This window comes from Lontra canadensis, unplaced genomic scaffold, assembly GCF_010015895.1.
Source record: "Lontra canadensis isolate GAN:19392208 unplaced genomic scaffold, GSC_riverotter_1.0 scaffold6, whole genome shotgun sequence".
Lineage (NCBI taxonomy): Eukaryota > Metazoa > Chordata > Mammalia > Carnivora > Mustelidae > Lontra > Lontra canadensis.
In genome coordinates, this window is record NW_022631000.1 from 29,239,731 (window position 1) to 29,258,349 (window position 18,619).

General features: G+C 39.2%; 1 protein-coding gene across 5 annotated transcripts in view; it reads left to right on the forward strand.

Moving 5' to 3' along the window:
• Nucleotides 1-810: 810 nt before the first annotated feature.
• Nucleotides 811-18,619, forward strand: part of TSC22D2 (TSC22 domain family member 2) — a 48,644-nt gene continuing 30,835 nt past the window's right edge. The window contains exons 1-3 of one of the 5 annotated variants that reach the window (XM_032852480.1): nucleotides 812-3,127; nucleotides 14,672-14,743; nucleotides 16,283-16,313. In XM_032852480.1, coding sequence (XP_032708371.1) covers nucleotides 1,146-3,127; nucleotides 14,672-14,743; nucleotides 16,283-16,298 — 2,070 coding nt within the window. In that variant the 5' untranslated portion in view covers nucleotides 812-1,145 and the 3' untranslated portion in view covers nucleotides 16,299-16,313. Of the gene's footprint in view, nucleotides 3,128-14,671; nucleotides 14,744-16,282; nucleotides 16,314-18,619 lie in introns of those variants that run through there. The other 4 variants (XM_032852479.1, XM_032852477.1, XM_032852482.1 and 1 more) reach the window with 4 other exon arrangements.

Genomic DNA, 18,619 nt, shown 5'->3' on the forward strand with positions numbered 1-18,619 from the left:
GACGTCACGACGCCGGTGCGTCACGGAACGGCGGCGGCTGCGGCGCTGGCGGTGGCTGCGGCAGCGGCGGCATTTTAGTCGACAGCGGCGGCGGCAGCGGGGCTGCTGCTCCTCCCAGCATCCCTGGCGCGGCCATTTCAGCCCCATCTTGGCCGAGGGGAGGGAGCTGCAGCCGCCGCTTCAGCAGTTTGAATTTCAGTTTCTCCAGGCTCTGCGAACCGGGCGCACCGAGGAGGACCCGAAAAAGCTACCACCGCTACCTCAGACAGCCAGAGCGCCTCCGCTCGCCGGCCAATCAGTCGGCCGCCGCCACCACCACCGCCGCCGCCCCTCACTCTTCTCAGGAGCCGCGAGGGGAGGCCGAGACCGCCGCCGCCCGCGGGGTGGCTCCCCCTGTAAGGGGAGGACCGAGCCGGCTTCCCCTCCCCCGGAGCGGGTTTCCGCCAGAGACAGTCGACATGTCCCTGGGGCTGAGCTCCGGCTAAAGCCGGGGAGGGGGCCGCCCGCCCGCGCCGAAGCTCCGCCGCCCGCCCGCGGACCTTCAGCCAGCCCCTGCCCGCCGCTCCTGGCTGAATCAGGAATCCCCGGCTCCAGATTCGCCACTCCTTCCTCTTCTTCCCTCAGCGTCCGAGAGCCCAGAGCTGACGCCGGCACTGGCCTGAGGAGCCCGAGCGGGGCAGCACCGCCCCTCACGCCGCCGCCGCTGCCGCCTCCTCCCCTGCGCCCTCCCACTCCCACCCCCAGCCAAGGCCTGCTGACCGCGCCGAGCGCCGAGCTGGACTGACCACGGCGGCCCCGGAGACTGGAGGAGAAAGCAGGCGGCCCGCCCCTGGGATCGCGCTCGCGCCGCCGCTGAGGGGATTGAATTGAGGCGCCGCGGCTGCGGGAGGCGAAAAGGAAGGAGGAGCCGCCGCGCGAGTGCGACGGGGGCAGAGCCGTAGAGATCGACTCAGAAGGAAACCGGGAGGAGGATGTCTCACAGAGCGGCCAGCGTCCGGATCAGCGAGTGACTCTTAACAGCGGCGGGCCTCAGACCCCAGCGCGGACTCGGACTTTGTCTTTGGGGGCCCCTACTCTGCCCTTCTAGTTTCCGGCAAGATTGCAGAGGAGCCGGCGAGCCTCTCTGCCCTCCAGCTTTCCTCACCATGTCCAAGATGCCGGCCAAGAAGAAGAGCTGCTTCCAGATCACTAGTGTCACCACGGCCCAGGTGGCCACTAGCATCACCGAGGACACTGAGAGCCTGGACGACCCGGACGAGTCACGTACAGAGGACGTCTCCTCCGAGATATTCGACGTTTCTCGGGCTACGGATTATGGCCCTGAGGAGGTCTGCGAGCGCAGCTCCTCGGAAGAGACGCTCAACAATGTTGGGGATGCCGAGACTCCCGGGACCGTCTCCCCAAACCTCCTCCTGGACGGGCAGCTGGCGGCCGCGGCGGCTGCTCCCGCCAACGGAGGAGGAGCCGTTTCGGCCCGGAGCGTGGCTGGGGCGCTGGCCAGTACCCTGGTGGCGGCCGCCACCTCGGCCCCCTCCTCCGGGGCACCTGGCGCCCCGCCGGTCGCGGGCTCGTCTGCCGGGCCCGGGACCGCAGCCGCATCACAGCCCCCCACCACTTGTAGTTCCCGTTTTCGCGTGATCAAGCTGGACCACGGGAGCGGGGAGCCCTACCGCCGCGGCCGATGGACGTGTATGGAATACTATGAGCGGGATTCAGACAGCAGCGTCCTGACCAGGTCCGGGGATTGCATTAGGCACAGCAATACTTTTGACCAGACTGCGGAACGGGACAGCGGCCTGGGCGCCACCGGAGGGTCGGTGGTGGTGGTGGTGGCCTCCATGCAGGGGGCGCATGGGCCCGACTCGGGAACTGACAGTTCCTTGACTGCTGTGTCACAGCTACCCCCGTCGGAGAAAATGAGCCAGCTCGCCCCGGCCCAGCCGCAGAGTTTTGGCGTTGGGCAGCCACAGCCACAGCCACCGCCGCCCGTAGGTGGGGCTGTGGTTCAAAGCGCGGCTCCAGTGCCGCCGTTCCCGGGAGCCGCGGCCGGGCCACAGCAAATGATGGCAGCCCCGCAGCCGAGCCAGCCCCAGGGAACCGGCCCCTGCGTCCTCCCGCAGGGGCCCAACGGACCGGGGCTGCCGCTGACGAATGTAACCCTGACGCAGCCCGGAGTGGCCCTGCCGCAGCAGCCAGGCCCGGCCGTCAGCGCTACTGCGACGCAGCAGCCCCAGCCGTTCGCGTACCCCCAGCCTCAGCTACCGCCCGGACACTTGCTGCCAGTCCAGCCCGCGGGTCAGAGTGAGTACCTACCGCAGCACGTGGCCGGCCTGCAGCCACCTAGCCCCGCGCAGCCCTCGTCCACCGGCGCCGGAGCGAGCCTTGCCACGGCTGCCAGCCTTCCAGTGGGCACCAGCCAGAATGCCGCCTCGGTGGGGGCGCAGATAATGGGCGTGTCTTCCTTGCCCAGTGAAGCTGTGGCCCCGGGGCCGGGACCCGCACCAGGCGGACAGGCCGCGCCTGGTCAGCCGGCCGGAGTGCCCATGGCTGCCGTGGGATGCGCCGTGCCGCCGGGCCTGGTTCCCCCTGGGACCGGGCAGCCCCAGTCCGTGCCTCCGCCGCAGATGGGTGGCAGTGGTGCGCCGTCAGTCGTGCCTGGCGGCCCCCACGCCGTGCTGCCCGGAGTTCCAAACGTGCCTGCAGCCGTGCCCGCTCCAAGCGTGCCTAGTTTGTCTACCACCTCTGTTACTATGCCAAATGTACCCGCGCCTCTGGTCCAGCCGCAGCAGCTGAGCAGCCATACGCCAGTCAGCAGGAGCAGCAGCATAATCCAACATGTTGGGCTGCCCTTAGCGCAAGGCACACCCAGTGCACCAACAAGTCTACCACAGTCTGACCTAAGCCAGTTTCAGACTCAGACCCAACCTTCAGTCGGGCAAGTTGACGATACTAGAAGAAAATCAGAACCCCTACCTCAACCACCACTTTCTCTCATTGCTGAAAATAAGCCTGTTGTGAAGCCTCCTGTTGCAGATGCCCTGGCAAACCCCCTTCAGTTAACACCTATGAACAGTCTGGCCACCTCTGTATTCAGCATAGCTATTCCTGTTGATGGTGATGAAGACAGGTATGGAAATCTTACTTAAAATATTTGATAGGAATGCTTGACCAAACATTTTAGTTTAGAATGCAACTTAAGAAAAGTTTTTTTTTTGTTGTTTTTGTTGTTGTTGTTGTTGTTAACTTTGAGTCCCTTAGCGTTTTTAAGTATAAAAATTAGTTTGTGTTAGTAAGGTTGATTTGACAGTTCTTGAAAAGGCATAATTTTAGATTGCTAATGTGAAGGTGTAATGAGAGAATTGGTCTTGTCACATTCATTTAAAAGCACAACTGGATAAGGACACAACATTTGTTCATTCAGAAAGGTGGATTTAAGCTTAATTCTCTCATTTACAGGTGGCAACTAGTAGATTATGCCCCCATAGGACTGTCCTTTTCTTAGGTAACAGTTACACTTGAACACTTTGTCAGTGTGAGTTTGGAGACTAAGACATAAAGTTAGAAGTTTCCCATTCTGGAAAACTGGAGGTCCTCTAGTAGGGAAAGATCCATGTAAGTAAGGAATCTCCTCCAGTGTATCTGCAAAGGCTGGAGAGAGAATGGTGAAATGTCAAGTCTGGCTTTGAAGATCCTATCGTCCTCCAGCCTTTTAAATACAAGAACGTAGAAGGTCAGGAGGCTTCCCGGTGACTTTGTTAAGATTCTTTTTTCTTTTTTCTTTTTCTTTTTCTTTTTTTTTTTTTTTTTTTAAGTAAAAAGTGTATTGGAAAGATGTTATCTTCCATCAGTTGTTTTTTTTTTTTAACTACAGAATGGAAAGTATGAAATGAGACTCTTTGACAGTAGTAAAAGCTACAGTTCTTGAAATTAGAGTAATTTTATAGTAAAAGTGTTAACAGTTGTCACCAATTGGCTCCCTCTTTACTTAAGGGATGCTTTTTTTAATGGCTTAAGTGAAAATTGGTGTATTGCCATACCAATTCTACAACAGTTGAAGTTCGGTTATAATTCAGTGAGGATTTTAAGTGATTTTCAGGAAATATCACAGGAAAATATGACATATATTGCAAATTTTTAAAAACTGACTTGTTACAAGCTTTAGAATTGCATTTAAAAATTACAGAGAAGGTTTCAGGTACTTTACAGTTAGGCATTTATTTGTTGGGTTTTTTTATTTTGAGCAAGGTTGATTTTAGATGTGTTTAAAGATATCTTTATGGATTTCTAGAGTAATTGGTATATCGCACAATGAGATCTGTTAAAGCTTTTTCTTCTGTTTCTTCTGAGTTCCTTTGCATTCTTTTCTTAACTTTTCAGTTTCAACTAGCCTTGTATTTTTGTTACACACTTATGTTGGTTTGAAAAATACTCATGAAATCATCTTCTCTGCTTTTTGTAATTCAAAGTTCATCTTTTTTTGTAGGTGACTTGCTTGTTGGGAGTCTTTCTTCCATTTGAGAACTCTTAGAGAATACCACGTGTCCATAAGTGAGCTCAGCTAGCTAGTCATTGAGAAATTTTATATGGATGGAACTACCAAGTAAAGAAACTGATTCCACAAGCCATTCAGAAAAGTCCCTCTTTACATCTGCTCCCATATTTCACTTTTCACACATAGGGACACACCTAAAATGCAGATTGAGTTTATTTGTTCACCCTTTTCTAGCTGCCAGAAGCCAGTTTTTTTTCTGATGGGTTCGTAAATAACCATTTGCTTGCCTCTGTTCCTGAAGTACATTGCCTCCATATCTCAAGAAATGATGAGTGGTTTCCCAAACCACACCCCCCTCCTTGTAAAACACATGCGCATCTATGAATGAAGATTGTATTTTTCTCTCCTCTTCATGCCTCTCTGTTTAAAGCATATGCAGTTACATTCCCCAGATTTTAATATGATGATGTGGCATGAAGCAGAGAGATCTGTTGACAAATGGAAACTCTGGAATGTATTCTTTAGGTATGACCTCAAAGATGCAATTATCTATCCTCTTACTTTATTAAAAATGTTAATAATTTTAAGATTTTATTTCGGAAGGTGAATGAGCTACAGCTACTACTGTATCTGTTCTTACCAATTGGCTATAGTTAATCCAGTGCAGGGGTTTTGATGTGTGTGCAGTCTTATCTTAAATATGGTATTTCCCTCCCCCACCCAGTCTTTTAAAATCTGCATTGCTTACCAATGTTGCATTTCTAATTTTTGTTATAATCTTTGACTGGTTTTTAATTTAACATGCTAGTTTTCAAGATGTAATCTTACACATTTGACTATTTTGTCACTGGACCAACACACCTGGTGAAGGAATAAATCCATTAAGTAGAAATAGTTTTTGGTTTTGTTTTTGTTTTTAATGGAAAGTCTTTGGGAAAGAGGGCATTTTAAACTGTATGCTTGAAATTAAATAACACAGTTTTTCTAGGCATATGTTTAAATTACTGAGATAACTATTTTTGAGGAAACCATACCAACAAAAATCATAATTTTAATACGGTGATTTGGGGTTGCCTTCTTAAATTAAAATCTGCATACAATTTTAGTTGCAGCCATTTAGATGCAAACATTGGAGTGAGAGGTTTTGAGTAATTATGACTTTAACTTTGTGAATAGCTTGACAAATTTCAGATCCGAAAATTTTATAAACAGTTCGCTTTTTTTTTTAAAGTTAATATGTTAGTAAACATAGTCTCGTTCTTTGAAAAAAGGAAGGGAAATGGAAGATTAAAAATGATTGAGGTTCTTTAGTCTGATAAACTGAAAACTCTATCTCGTGGTGTTTTCGGCTCCATTACCTTTTACAAAGCTTCATTTTGAGACTTCTTTATTTTTAAAAAAGAGGACTTACATATTAATACATTTTAATAATGTACCTTTAGAAGGGCTGACGGTTATATATAGAAAGCAAGGAAATGTTTTAAAGTTCAGTTAACACTGCCTGTTGACTCTATATTACTAATTGCCGTAAAGTTAAATATTCTAGCCTTTCTCGTTGGAAAGACTTATAGTCAGGTGTTGATTCTCTCAAACTGATTTTGTGTAAACTGGAGAATATAATAATGGTTGAAAATACAGTGCACAAAAAGCCACTTTTATGGTGAAAGTTACAAAATTTGTTTAAATTACCAACACACTTAACAGACCCCTTTTTGATAAATGGGGAGAGGTGCAAAATATTACTGGCACTTTTGGAAAGGGAACACAGTACAGATCGTTTTCCACAGATAGCTGACCAGTGTGAACTCTTGTAGGCCACATTCCAGGAACTGTTATGAATGGCTGCAATTGTGAACTGTCAGCTACAACCAAAAGATTGTTGGAAACCTGATTGTAAGGATCCCTTAGTGGCAGATGTCTTTATATCTTATTAATGGTTTTATTTGTATAGTTTGCTAATGTCTACTGATGATGTATTATAAATTGTGAATTTTAAGTGGTGTATCCTGGTATGTGCTATAAATACACAAATTTTTTGTACAGTTATATTTGTATCTCAGATATTACATACATACTGTGTAGGCTTTTTTAACTTGATAGTTAAGTGAGATTATGTAAATGTATATAAAGAGACAGAACTGTCACTCTTACCTTTATTGTAAAATCTGTAGGTACTTATGAGAGCTCTAAAAGTCTCACTGCATTTAGTCTTTACAAATGAAAACTCCTTAGTTGAATCTTTATGTGTTATGAGCTTATGTTTCTTTATCGATATTGAATTATGGAGGTAACTTTGCCCATCCAGCTTTACAGTTGACCTTTAAATCAAACACTACATATTATCTTAGGTACTCTTACCAAGGATTTTGTAATCAAAGTGTGAAATCCTGTGTATGAGTGACATTATTATTTAGTATAAAAACTGATAATTGATGGATTCATCAGACTACCATGCTGATTACCAAAATATGCTTTAGTCATAACCATGGCTCTAAGTAAAGGAAATTACCATAGATTTTCAGGAAGATTAATGTTTCAAAAGTGTATCAGTAGGCAGTATGGTACCTTTTTTTAAATTAGCAGTGACCTATATATTGTTCAAAATCATGTATGAACTAATTCTATAGGCTGAACATTGGATAACCCTTAGTAAACACAAGGGCTTCTAGAGTGGGTAAGTGTGGGTAAGACACACTCTATGTTAGTAACACTGTTTCTTCCTTGTAGGGGAAGTAGGGTATCTTGAACTAAATTGCTTTTATGAGATGTCATTTTTTTATGGTACTGATACTGTGGTATATGTATTTTCTGTTTCCGGAGAATAAGGGTAATAGTAATCTGTTCTTGGAGAATTCTGATAGCACTAATTTGGAAATAGTAAAACGTGACACTGGATTTATGGATCTGGTACTTGCTAACAGTCCTTTTGTGCACCAGAAGAGATTAGAAGTAGTCATGCACTTTAGTGTTCTAGTAACAAAGAGCACCCCCAACAATCAGATGGTAAAGAAACCAAAATCAGTCTATTTACTGAGGAATGGTTGATAGGGAAGTATAAAAAGATCTTGACTTTTCTTTCCTAAGACAGCAGAAGTTGGGCAGCGTGGGGAGAGGTAGAGAGTGGTGGCCGATAACCAAGACAGAAAAGCAGAGAGTGAAATGACGTGGAATTCGGTCTCAGAAGGAATAGGAATATTTATTATTAGTGAAGAAAAGGCATCTAATTCCTTTTTTAAATAATTGTTTTAGACCAGTATGTATTTACTTTTTGAACAGATACTGTTTATTTCTTAATTGCATTACTCTTGAACTATTTAAGTATGAGGAAGAGGAGAGGGTTTATAAAAACGGATTTGCCTGGTTAAATGTAGCCCAAATGATGATGTTTCCTGAATAATTTCTTATTCATGGGAAGAGCATATTTTTAAGAAAAAACCTTAATAGTTGACAGTATTTAAGGGGTATGTGCACCATTCCTGAATTGGAATAAATCCTTTAAATTAGTTCTTTATACTAAACCAAGTGGACTTGTGATTTGAAGCTGTTTTTTTTTTATATAGTATAATCAAATTATGGTATCCATAAAGAATGTGCATACCTGAATTATTGGTATAATTTGGGTTTTTCCCATGGCAATTCTTGAACATACCAAATTACTCAATATTTGTCACATTCTTAATCTGGCATGGTTTAGGGCGAAAACTCCTCCATAAAGATTTAAGAACAGTAGGCAATTCATATCCTTCCTATATATCATCATGTGACTTTCTTAATATATTTTAACATATGCATTTCAAATTTGGCTGGTAATAGTAAGGATACATTATCTGCTTTTATCTCTAAAAAGTATGTTCCTAATGTGTTTTTAAGTCAGGTGAATTAAATTTCATCCATGCTTCTGGATTGCTCACCTCTCAAATTTAAAGCCCAAAATTAGATTTCAGTATTTAGTTTTATTTCTTCATACACAACTAACATTTGTTTAAAAGAATGAACTCTCATTAAGTTACACATTTATAAGTGATGGTTATGTGAAAATTCTGCAGATCATTGAGTAATAATTTTAATAGTGTTCACCTAGGACGTGGACTATTAGTATATGCCTGGCTAATTGGAGTAAGCAAGACAAATAAGTGACATCTGAATGTTAAATTACTTAGAGCCTCCTCTCCCCATAAGTTTTCACTAAAATTTGATGAAAGAATACTAAATATAGAAGGGAAACTGTAAGTAATGGGCCATTTATTGTAAATAATGCTGGTGTGTGTGAAATGTTGGCAGTTCCTCTTCATTATTAAACAAGAAAATTGTTTAAACTTTGAATGAAGGATACCTAAAGCAAAGTTTAAAACCAACTAGTTTCTAAGGGAGAGTTAGAATTAAGTTTTACTAAATAGTTACGTAAGTTAATCCGAAACCCATCCTTGTTACATATTTGGTCTACCTAACCTTTGAAAACAAAACAAAAACAAAAAAGGAGATGGAGGCTCTTAGTCAAATAAAATCAGTGGTGTGCTTAATTATATATTAGCATATAGTATGAATGACCATTACAGACAGTGGAGTTAGACATGCCTGGGCTGAAATCCCAACTGTGCTGCATACCTGAGGCATTTGACCTACAGGCAGTTATTTAGTTCTATAAGCCCCTTGTTTCCCCATATGAAAAATGGGGATAATGCCTGTATTGCACAGTTTGAGATTATTAAATGAAGTATGCAGGTATTTTATAAACAGTCCATATATAATATGTATGGCAAGCATACATTACAGAAATGTTAGTATTTCATTGTCCACAAACTGTTTTCCCAGATCCCACCTTAACATGCTATAAATCATACCAAGAGTCTTCAGTTTTGATCTGAAAGTGTAATTACATGGTGTATGTATATAATAACAGAAAGGGAGACAGTGTTTCAGGCCAGAAAAGTCATGATGTTGTAAAACATACAGCAGTTGGGTTCTAATCCTGGCTTTTCTACCACTTAAATTTCTTTAGTTAAGTGTTTTAACTTATCTCAGTATTCCTCATTCGTAATGTTAGAATTTGAGACTTGGTCAGATTTTAAGATTCCCTGTGTATGACTTGATACATTTAAACGTGTTTCATAAGATAGCTGCCAACTTAAACCTTCCTGCCACCAGACTATCATGTGACAAAAAAAACAAAACAAAAACAAAGCTTGCAGATACTCATCAAGTAGGTTGAATACCCAAGAAAACATTTAAAGTGACTGTATGTCAGTCATTCAATTTTTTTTATGTTCTCTGAATAATAAGTACTGGGATACAGAAAAAAAGACTATCCTGCCCTCCCAAGAACTCAGATTATATGAAGATAATTATCAAATACATGCTTTCATATATATATCATAGGCTGTGATGGAGTAAAATACAAGGTACTATCGGATGTAGGACATAGTTAGATGTGATATGGGGAAGAAATAGACTGGTTTCTGTTTAAAATTTGTTTATCTGCATAGGTAATATGTTTATATAGTTCTAAGTATACAGGAATATAAACCGAAAGTCTCTCTGCACATCTGTCCTCCAGCCACCCAGTTTCTGTCCTCAGCATCAACCTATTATTACTTGTGCATTCTTCTGAAGCTAATTGTTGGACTGAATCTTAAAAGGGTGACTTAGGCTAGGTCACTGTTAAGAGAAAGGGATGAATTTCTGAGTAGAAGAGGATGGCAGTTTGTGTAACAGTGTGGAAGAAAGAGATGTCAGTTTTGGGAAATGATGTGATTAATTTTGACAGCAACCAGAGTGAAGGGCTTAAATGTCATGGTGAGAAATTGTGATTTTTTTAATCAGAAGATTATGGTTGCTGTTAAAGATGTTTCTTGAAGCTTTTACTGTTAAAGTAGTATGTATCTTAGAACCATTTCAGTACACTTTTCAGTGATTATTGTCTTTTTAATTAAAATCTTACGAAAAAGTTGTGTAATAAGGAGATCCTATGGGAGCTCTGAGTCCCAGAAGTCAGGATTCTTATCCAATGAAATATACTAAATAGTTTGGTATACCCAGCTCTAAGTTTAAGTTCTGTTTGCCTGAATATTACCTTAATAATGATGAAATATTGAGTATATGTTAAGGTACTCTATTAAAAGTTGATTTTTATATAGCATGATTTGGAAAGTGTAATCCTATATTAAACACAAATCCTCCTCAAGCTTAATTTTGTGAGGCCTTATGTATGCATAATCTCATTGAGTTTTTCAGCAACTGTAAGGAAGTGTTCCTCCCTTTTTTATGGATTAAGGAAACTGAGGCTTTGAGGGTTTGAATCACATACTTATTAAGTAACAGCATATATTCAGACTTAGGCCTTCTGACACCAAACCCAGTGCTCTTGGATATTTCCAGAGTTAGTTTTATTTTATTAATTTTCTTACTATAAGATAGGAGGAAGGAAGGCTACTGTGGCTACCCATCTGTTGTGTTGTAACCCTTTACCTAAAGGATATTTTTAATCATTTTAAGTCCTTAGATAGTAATATTGGAGATGGCCTGTTGTGCTTCCCTGATTTCTATTTAGAGATCGCTGAAGTTGAGTTTTGACATAAGGGAAGAAAGTATTTGCTGAGTTCAGGGCTCATGTACCTCGTCCTTTAACATTCAGCAATTTTCATAGCTTAGTTTTGAGGTATGGAATGTTTTTCCTCTCTGTTAACAGTTACCCTACAGAGATAGTATCTTAGCAAAGCAGGTCGATGTATGTCATATTTGAGTCACTCTGTGATGTACTACTTTCATGTACTTAGAAATTAATAGGATAGGTTATTTAGTATATAAAGTCAGGAGGAAAAGGATATATTTTGTTCATTGGTTTTGAAAAATGTCCACAAATGGGGAAACAGCATTTTCATTTCGGTGGCTGAAATTCAGAATAAACCATGCCTGAGTGTCCCTAAGAAGCGCTTTGTTGGCTTTATATTTTGATTAATAGTTAACATTGACATCAAATATGTTATTAGAAAACTGGTTTCAAATTTTATTTCTTGGGCAGAAGAGAATTTGTGACCAAAGTTGCATAAAATTCAGTATTTCTTTTTAATAAATTTTTAATGACCTTGGTTGCAACTTGGTGCCTTCAGATTACATAGACTATATAGCCTTGAAATGATCTCTATTAACAGTGGTTTCCTTGGGCTATCAATTTCCTCAATTTTATGCCATCCCAAAACAGATGATCAAGCCCCTTAGTATTTACAAAATGGCTCTTTTGAAGTTCTTGATCAGTTAGTTTTTACAGATTTCTTTAATATATGCCTGTTAAGCAATATCTTGAGACTAATTGTTGCTCTTTGCTAAAAATCCCTCAAGTTTATGGAAGACATCCCTGCTGAAGTATTAGAGAAATGAAAAGTGTCATATTTTATAAGCCTGTCTAAATGTTTATCCTTGGAATCTAGACTCTAAATTTTTCTAGAGTACATAGATTGTATTACTCCATATGGTTTCTTCATTTTAAATGTATGTAGAAAGTGATTCACTGCCAGCTTTTGCAACCTAAGTGTATTTGTTCTGACATGTTGAAGAGTTTAGGTGCATTTATGGTATTTTATTTCATAGGTTCCTTTTTTGCCCCAAGATACACAACTAGCTGCAGATATATTCTTTTTTCACTTCTACATTTGACTTATGAGAAACATTTCATTTTTAGAGTCTGTGCTGTAAAAATGCTGGAATCTCATAGCTTAAGTCATATGATTTCATTTAAAACCAATTTATTTGGCATATGAATTTGATTCAAATTAAATACATACGTATGTATTTTTCCAAAATCGGGGGATCTGAAGTTTTTTTTTAAAGAATTTCATTCTTATAAATATATTATAAATACTTTTTAATGAATTTTAAATTCCAGACTTGCAGAATAACCTCCAGGTTTACCTTTTGTTGTTGTCTCATATTTACTCCTTTCCTCTTAGAGTCATTCTGTTTTAAATCCAGACAGACCTGTGTGAATAGCAAACTTGTCCCCATATAGGACGGTCCTGGGTAAGCCTGGTTTAAAAAAAAAAAAAAAAAAAAGCCAATCAAGTCTTTAGTTGGTTCAGTTGACTTTCATTTAAATTGGTAGACTGATTCCAAGTACAGTGAAAAAAGCCCCTGCCAAATGTATCTTGAGAGGATATAAGCTGTTAAATAAATAGTGGTTAGCAGCCTCTTAATCCTTGATATTAGCAGATCTAATCAATATGCTTGATTACTTTGGACCCAGCCTCTAGAGAAAAATAAAGGGTTAAAAGCATAGAAAGGAGTTAAAGTAGAGCAAAGAGAAGTACATATACTGAAGTTGCCAATTAATCAAATAGTTGCTTTGGTGATACTCTGGCATCGTCTGTCTGCCTTTCCTAATTTTGGATCATCTAAGAGGTACCCTAGTGGTTAAAACAAAAAATGCCTTTTAAAAAACGTATTTTTTAAAAATTCAGTAGGTATTAAGACTGAGTCTTAATCTGAATTTGGAAATCATGGAATTCTGTTGAGTATTTGTTTTGCTTATTGATCAACATATTTGCTTGCATTCCAGTAGAATTTGGAAATAATTTTTTTGTGGTACTAGTAATACTGTAGAGACTCTTAAGGTGCTTATGAGGGTCTCAGAATTGCCATGTTGTATTTGAACTTCATTTTGATGATAAAATAATAGCTATTATTTATTGACCATTGACTATATATACAAAGAGCTTTATATATAGTCTAAGTTCCTTAACCACCCTGCAAGGCTAAATTATATCACCATTTAACTGATAAAGAGACAGACCTAGAGAGGTTAAAATTGAACTCTACTATATGTTTAGCGTAGTGATTTAAGAGCGTAAACTCTAGGACCAGATTGTTACCTACTAGCTCTGTGACGTCAAGCAAGTTACTTTTGTCTGACCCCTTTCCTTATTGGTGGGATAGGAATAATAATAACACCTGCCTCTTAGGGTTGTTGTAGAATTGTGTTAATAAATGTAAAACACTCAGAATTGTGTCTGGGTATATAATAAGTACTTAATGTTCTTAGCTTGCTGTTATTCTGCTACAGCATGGGTCAAGGATTTTAGAGGTAATGTGACAAGTTTTTGCTAGCTCCCTAATATACATGATGGGGTTGGGGAAACAATGGGAAAATGCTGAGGTAGAGGGGGGAGCTATTAGCAGATTTGTCAGAAGTTTAAATAGTCCCCTAAGAAACCACTCTAGAGATTTGAGGTGAATCATGTAGGCTGGGAGCTCTCCAGGATGAGCCCATCAGTTAAGATTCTATGGTTATAGATAGCCCTAGGGAACATATCTCCAGGGAATGGTAGAAATGGATGGTGATTAAGGTGTGGGAGCTCTTACCTCTTAAAGGCCCACTATACTAATGTAAGAAATTTGAAAGCTGCCATGTAATTGCTGCACCATGTTTTACCCTAATCCAGAGAAACCACACATAATTAAATGGATTATGAAGGTAGAAATGTGCAGTCCAACCCAGAAAAGGACTCAGTTGTTCATCATCAAACTCTATCAAATAGATCCTGTTAAGAATTTTTATGTTATGGGGGTGCTTGGGTAGCTCAGTTGTTGGGCATCTGCCTTCGGCTCAGGTCATGGTCCCAGGGTCCTGGGATCGAGCCCTGCGCATAGGGCTCCCTGCTCAGTGAGAGGCCTGCTTCTCCCTCTCCCACTCCCCCTGCTTGTGTTTCCTCTCTCGCTGTGTCTGTCAACTAAATAAATAAAATCTTAAAAAAAAATTTTTATATTATGAAGGTGTAGCTTAATTTATTTTACGTGAATCCTGTACGTGGGAACAGCTTTGCTAAACTGCTAAATGTTGAGAAACTTAAAAAGGCATCTCATATAGAGTAGTGTTGATTAGGCTGTGAACTGGTCACATTCATGTGTTTAAACATATGCGCACACACATAATTGGATGCTGTTTTATCCGTATTACCGCTTTCTTTTAGAACTGTGATCCTGAATTGTTTTCAGGGTCTGCTGGATTTCATCCAGTTTTTTAATTTCTTTCAAAATGTTTTTAAGCAAGCTTATGTTGTGTTTTTTTTTTCTTTTTATTAAAGCTGTTACACTTTATTACAAATCTAAAATCTTCCATCTTTTTTTGAAAAGTAGTGATTTTACTGTACTTTCTCAACCTCATTTCCATTTGATTCTTGGATCTCACAGGAATCCTTCAACTGCTTTCTACCAAGCGTTCCATTTGAACACGTTTCAGGAATCAAAGAACCTCTGGGATAGGTATGAATACTTAACATATGGAATGCATACATGCAAAAGTGTATGCATGAATTGCTTTGCACTGTACTGGTTTCTCATCATTAAACCTAAACTTTATGTGTCATTTTGGGGGGGTGGAAATCACATGGTATCTAGCATGGGACAAAGCAGCAAAATAAACCAAAAGAGCAATCTATATTTTAAATAGAATGTAAATATACTTTATTTTTTACTTCACTTTTAAGTATATTTACTTTCTTGAAGGACTTAGGTATTCTGTTAAATCTCATTATATGGAATATCCACTTATCCTTGTATATTTTAATATAAAAATATATTCTATAAAATTAACTACAGTTAGTTTACTTTTGTCCTATTTTATATGATTTCTCTGTGAATGCCTTAGTAACTCAAAACGAAATGTCACTTCATATTAAGAAATTGGAAAAGGGATAAGACAAAGGTATCAAAGTAGAAAGTTCATGTTTAATCCTGTTGAGAAACTTTTAACATCAAGCTTGTTTGTTAGAGTCCCTAGACCTGCCTGCATTACTGTTTTGTAAACTCCTAAACAGTTTTTCTCATAGAAATGTTACATAAATTTTGTTTTTAATTTTTTAAAATATAGAATGAAGTCTTAAGCGTTCATTTATAGCAAGAGATAATTTGGTTTATCTTTCTGCTTAACACACATTTTAAGTAGTATATGCTGTGTTCGGTTATTTTGCTGAATATTTATTAGTGCTCCATCATTCTGTGTTTAATTACTACAACAAGCACAAATGCTGTTTTAAAAATTCACACAGAGCTTTGTTAGATTCTTTTAACTCTGCCTGGCAACGCATTTGTGTCCTTTGGCATAGTTTGGATACTACTCATGGACTTAACTCCATCTCTTTCATTAGAAAAGAGTATTGCTAAGTGCATGTACATGTCATGTTAAGACATGGTTTACATTGCCTACAAATGGTAACAGTCTTTTAATTTTTAGGCTTGATTTGTTTGTGTGTCACTCTAAAGAGATTTTCTAACAAAGTATCTTTTCAGTGATATGTTCCTTAACTAAAAATGTTTTAAAATAGTTACTTGTAGAGCAAGAAGTTCTAAAATTTATAGTACAGTGTTTATAATTTCAATTTTGAAATTGTACAGCTGTATCAATGTAAATTAAGACATAAATGTAAATTGTGGCATGAAGCAAACATGAATATTCATTCAAACGGCTTATCTGATGTAGCCAGGGTGAGTACTTTGGGTTGTACTTTATTCTTTTCCATTAGGAAAAGGAAAAACAGCATTCTATTTAGAGATGTAATAAGAATAGTGATAGTCATATGGTAATTTATTTCAAATAGCTAAATTTGTAAGCGACTGTGATATCAATATGAATAAGAGCTGTTATTTTCATCAGAACAATGTAGAAAGGTGTGAGCTTTATTTTTTATAATTTTGACTTAATATTGAAAGTTTTCTTTTGTTTCCTTATAAAACAACCATAGAAGTTGCCTACTCATCATTTGTTGTTACAGCTAAATACTTCTTACCTGTTTTCTTTTTTAGATACAGAAATATTTAAGGTATCAAAATGAGGCAAGTTGCTTTATCTGTAGTTACTCATGGGTTGAAAGTATTTTCTGTTCTCCTCTTTGAAGCCTGTCATCCAGAGCCAAAAAAGTTAATAGTGTGTTAGTAGTATGTTAATGCCAAACTATAATCAGAATTTATATTCTAGATCAGCCGTTCTTCACTATAAGTTGACCCTTTGGTACTAAAGTGACAGGTCCAACCCAGTACTAGTGGCTTCCTTTTAACTTTGCAACTAGCTTATGAAATTTTTAATTGAGGGGCCTGGCTAGCTCAATTGGAGCATGTGGCTCTTGATCTTGGGGTCATGAGTTTAAGCCCAATGTTGGGTGTAGTGATTACTTAAATAAAATAAAACCTGAAAAAAATTGTTTCAGTTGATGAGCAGTAGGCTAGCTTTATTATTTCTAACTATATGACCTCCGTTGGCAAATATCTACAGACTTTTTAATAGGTATATTAGCAAATAAAGTATTATGGGAGTATACATTCTTTTTCATTGCAGATAGAGTTGAAGATTTATGTGTGTTAAACTTTAAAAAATAGTAAATATAACTTCTCCTGACCATGTTTATGTTAGATTTCACCAAATTGCCTTGTTCATTTTTTTACTATTATAAATTACAGATTTTTAAAACGATTTTACTAATTTGGCAAATAAGTATTTTGCAGGGATGATTCTGTTAAACAGAACCATTCAGGAGTTTATGGGACTGTAAATCCCTTACATTATCTACTTAGTTTGAGGTATAAAATTGCTTATTAGTATTGACAGATACCATATTTCAGGTTCTTGTTTATGAAATCTTGGAACTCATTTTCACTAGAGACCGCTTTAAAATTTAAGCCCTGTGCCAGTTTTCATTAAACCTGCCCTAAATAGCTGAAGATCCTGGTTTTGCCTTACTTGAAAGTCTGGAATCTTTTTTTTTTTTTTTCCCCAAGATTCTTTTAGCAGAGTATCTTTTAATCAAAATACAAGTAATTAATATACCTTTCCTCACATTGACTCAGAGTTCCCTAATGGCCCCTTTGTTTCCTTCTCTGTTTAAATTAGAATTACCAAATTGAGAAGGTTTTCACCCATTTGCCTCTGCCTGTATTTAGAAATTCTCTTGCCACTGATAGCCCGTGCCTTATTCAGTTATTGTACTAAACTTTAAGTTGCTGTCAAGCCTTCCTTTCCTTTTTACTGTAGGTGCTGTCATTGTTCTCTGTCTTCCCCCGCTTTTGTCATTTGCAGAGTACTCAAGGAATCAAGCTAAAACCATCACTAAATATAAGGACAATTGATACTGACAGCTGGAAAATAATACAGACCTTTCCTAGGAAGTGCAGAATGTTTGCATTGACTTTTTATTAAAATGAATAACGTAGTTTCTGTAATTAGTTTCTGGAGATTATCTTACTGTAGTGATAGTGATACTTAGTGATACTCTAGCCTGTTGGCATTTCAGAATAACAACTTTAAATTTTGACTTTATACTTTTCTTCTTTAAAGAACAGTTCTGAACTTAATTATTGGCATTGCTTTGTTACATTGACAAAATTAGTTTAGAAATTTATTTTACTAATCACTGGGGAACAGGCTTTTATTGGACATCCTTTGTCTGCAAAAAAGCTGAGGGTAAGAATTTATAACAAACACATTTACCCTCTTGTGTATATCAGGTCAGTAAGGTAAAGGAGCACTAGGGAGGAAGAAAGTTTTGCCAGGTAGACCAAAGGAAGAAATCAGGTAACTTTTCAGGATTTAAACTTCATTGATAAACACATGCAGTATTTCTGCTTTAATGAAGAAAATGCACAAGCGCAGTTAACAAATGAGAGTAACAGTTGCTAGGTGCACTATCCCCATGAGTTGGCTTGTCCTTTCTTGTGATAGCACCAATATTTAAAGAGAAATAAATAAGGAAAGCAGTAGTGCACATGGGTGTTAACTCAAAATGAATGTCCAAGTTTATGGTCTTTTTACTAGATGCCTGATTTCAGTTAAATTGTCTTGTTTAGTCTTTTATTATAGTGATTATTCACTTACATCTGTTTGCATCTAGTTTAAAAATTACTCGATTTAAAAAGTTCTGGTTTAAATCACGTATTTTGTGTTAGAAAACAGGTATTCAGTATTTGCTATCATTGTTCCTTTGAGATTTCATTTTTGAAGTTAGGAGTAGATCAGAAATAAGCTGCTTATATGAGATAATTTGTTTTGTTTTATTCATTCTCCAAGAAGCTTGGGTACATCATTAACACCCACCAGTACTTGCTAACCCAGATGGTAAAACTCAGGTTTCAGAGCTTGGCTAATCTAGT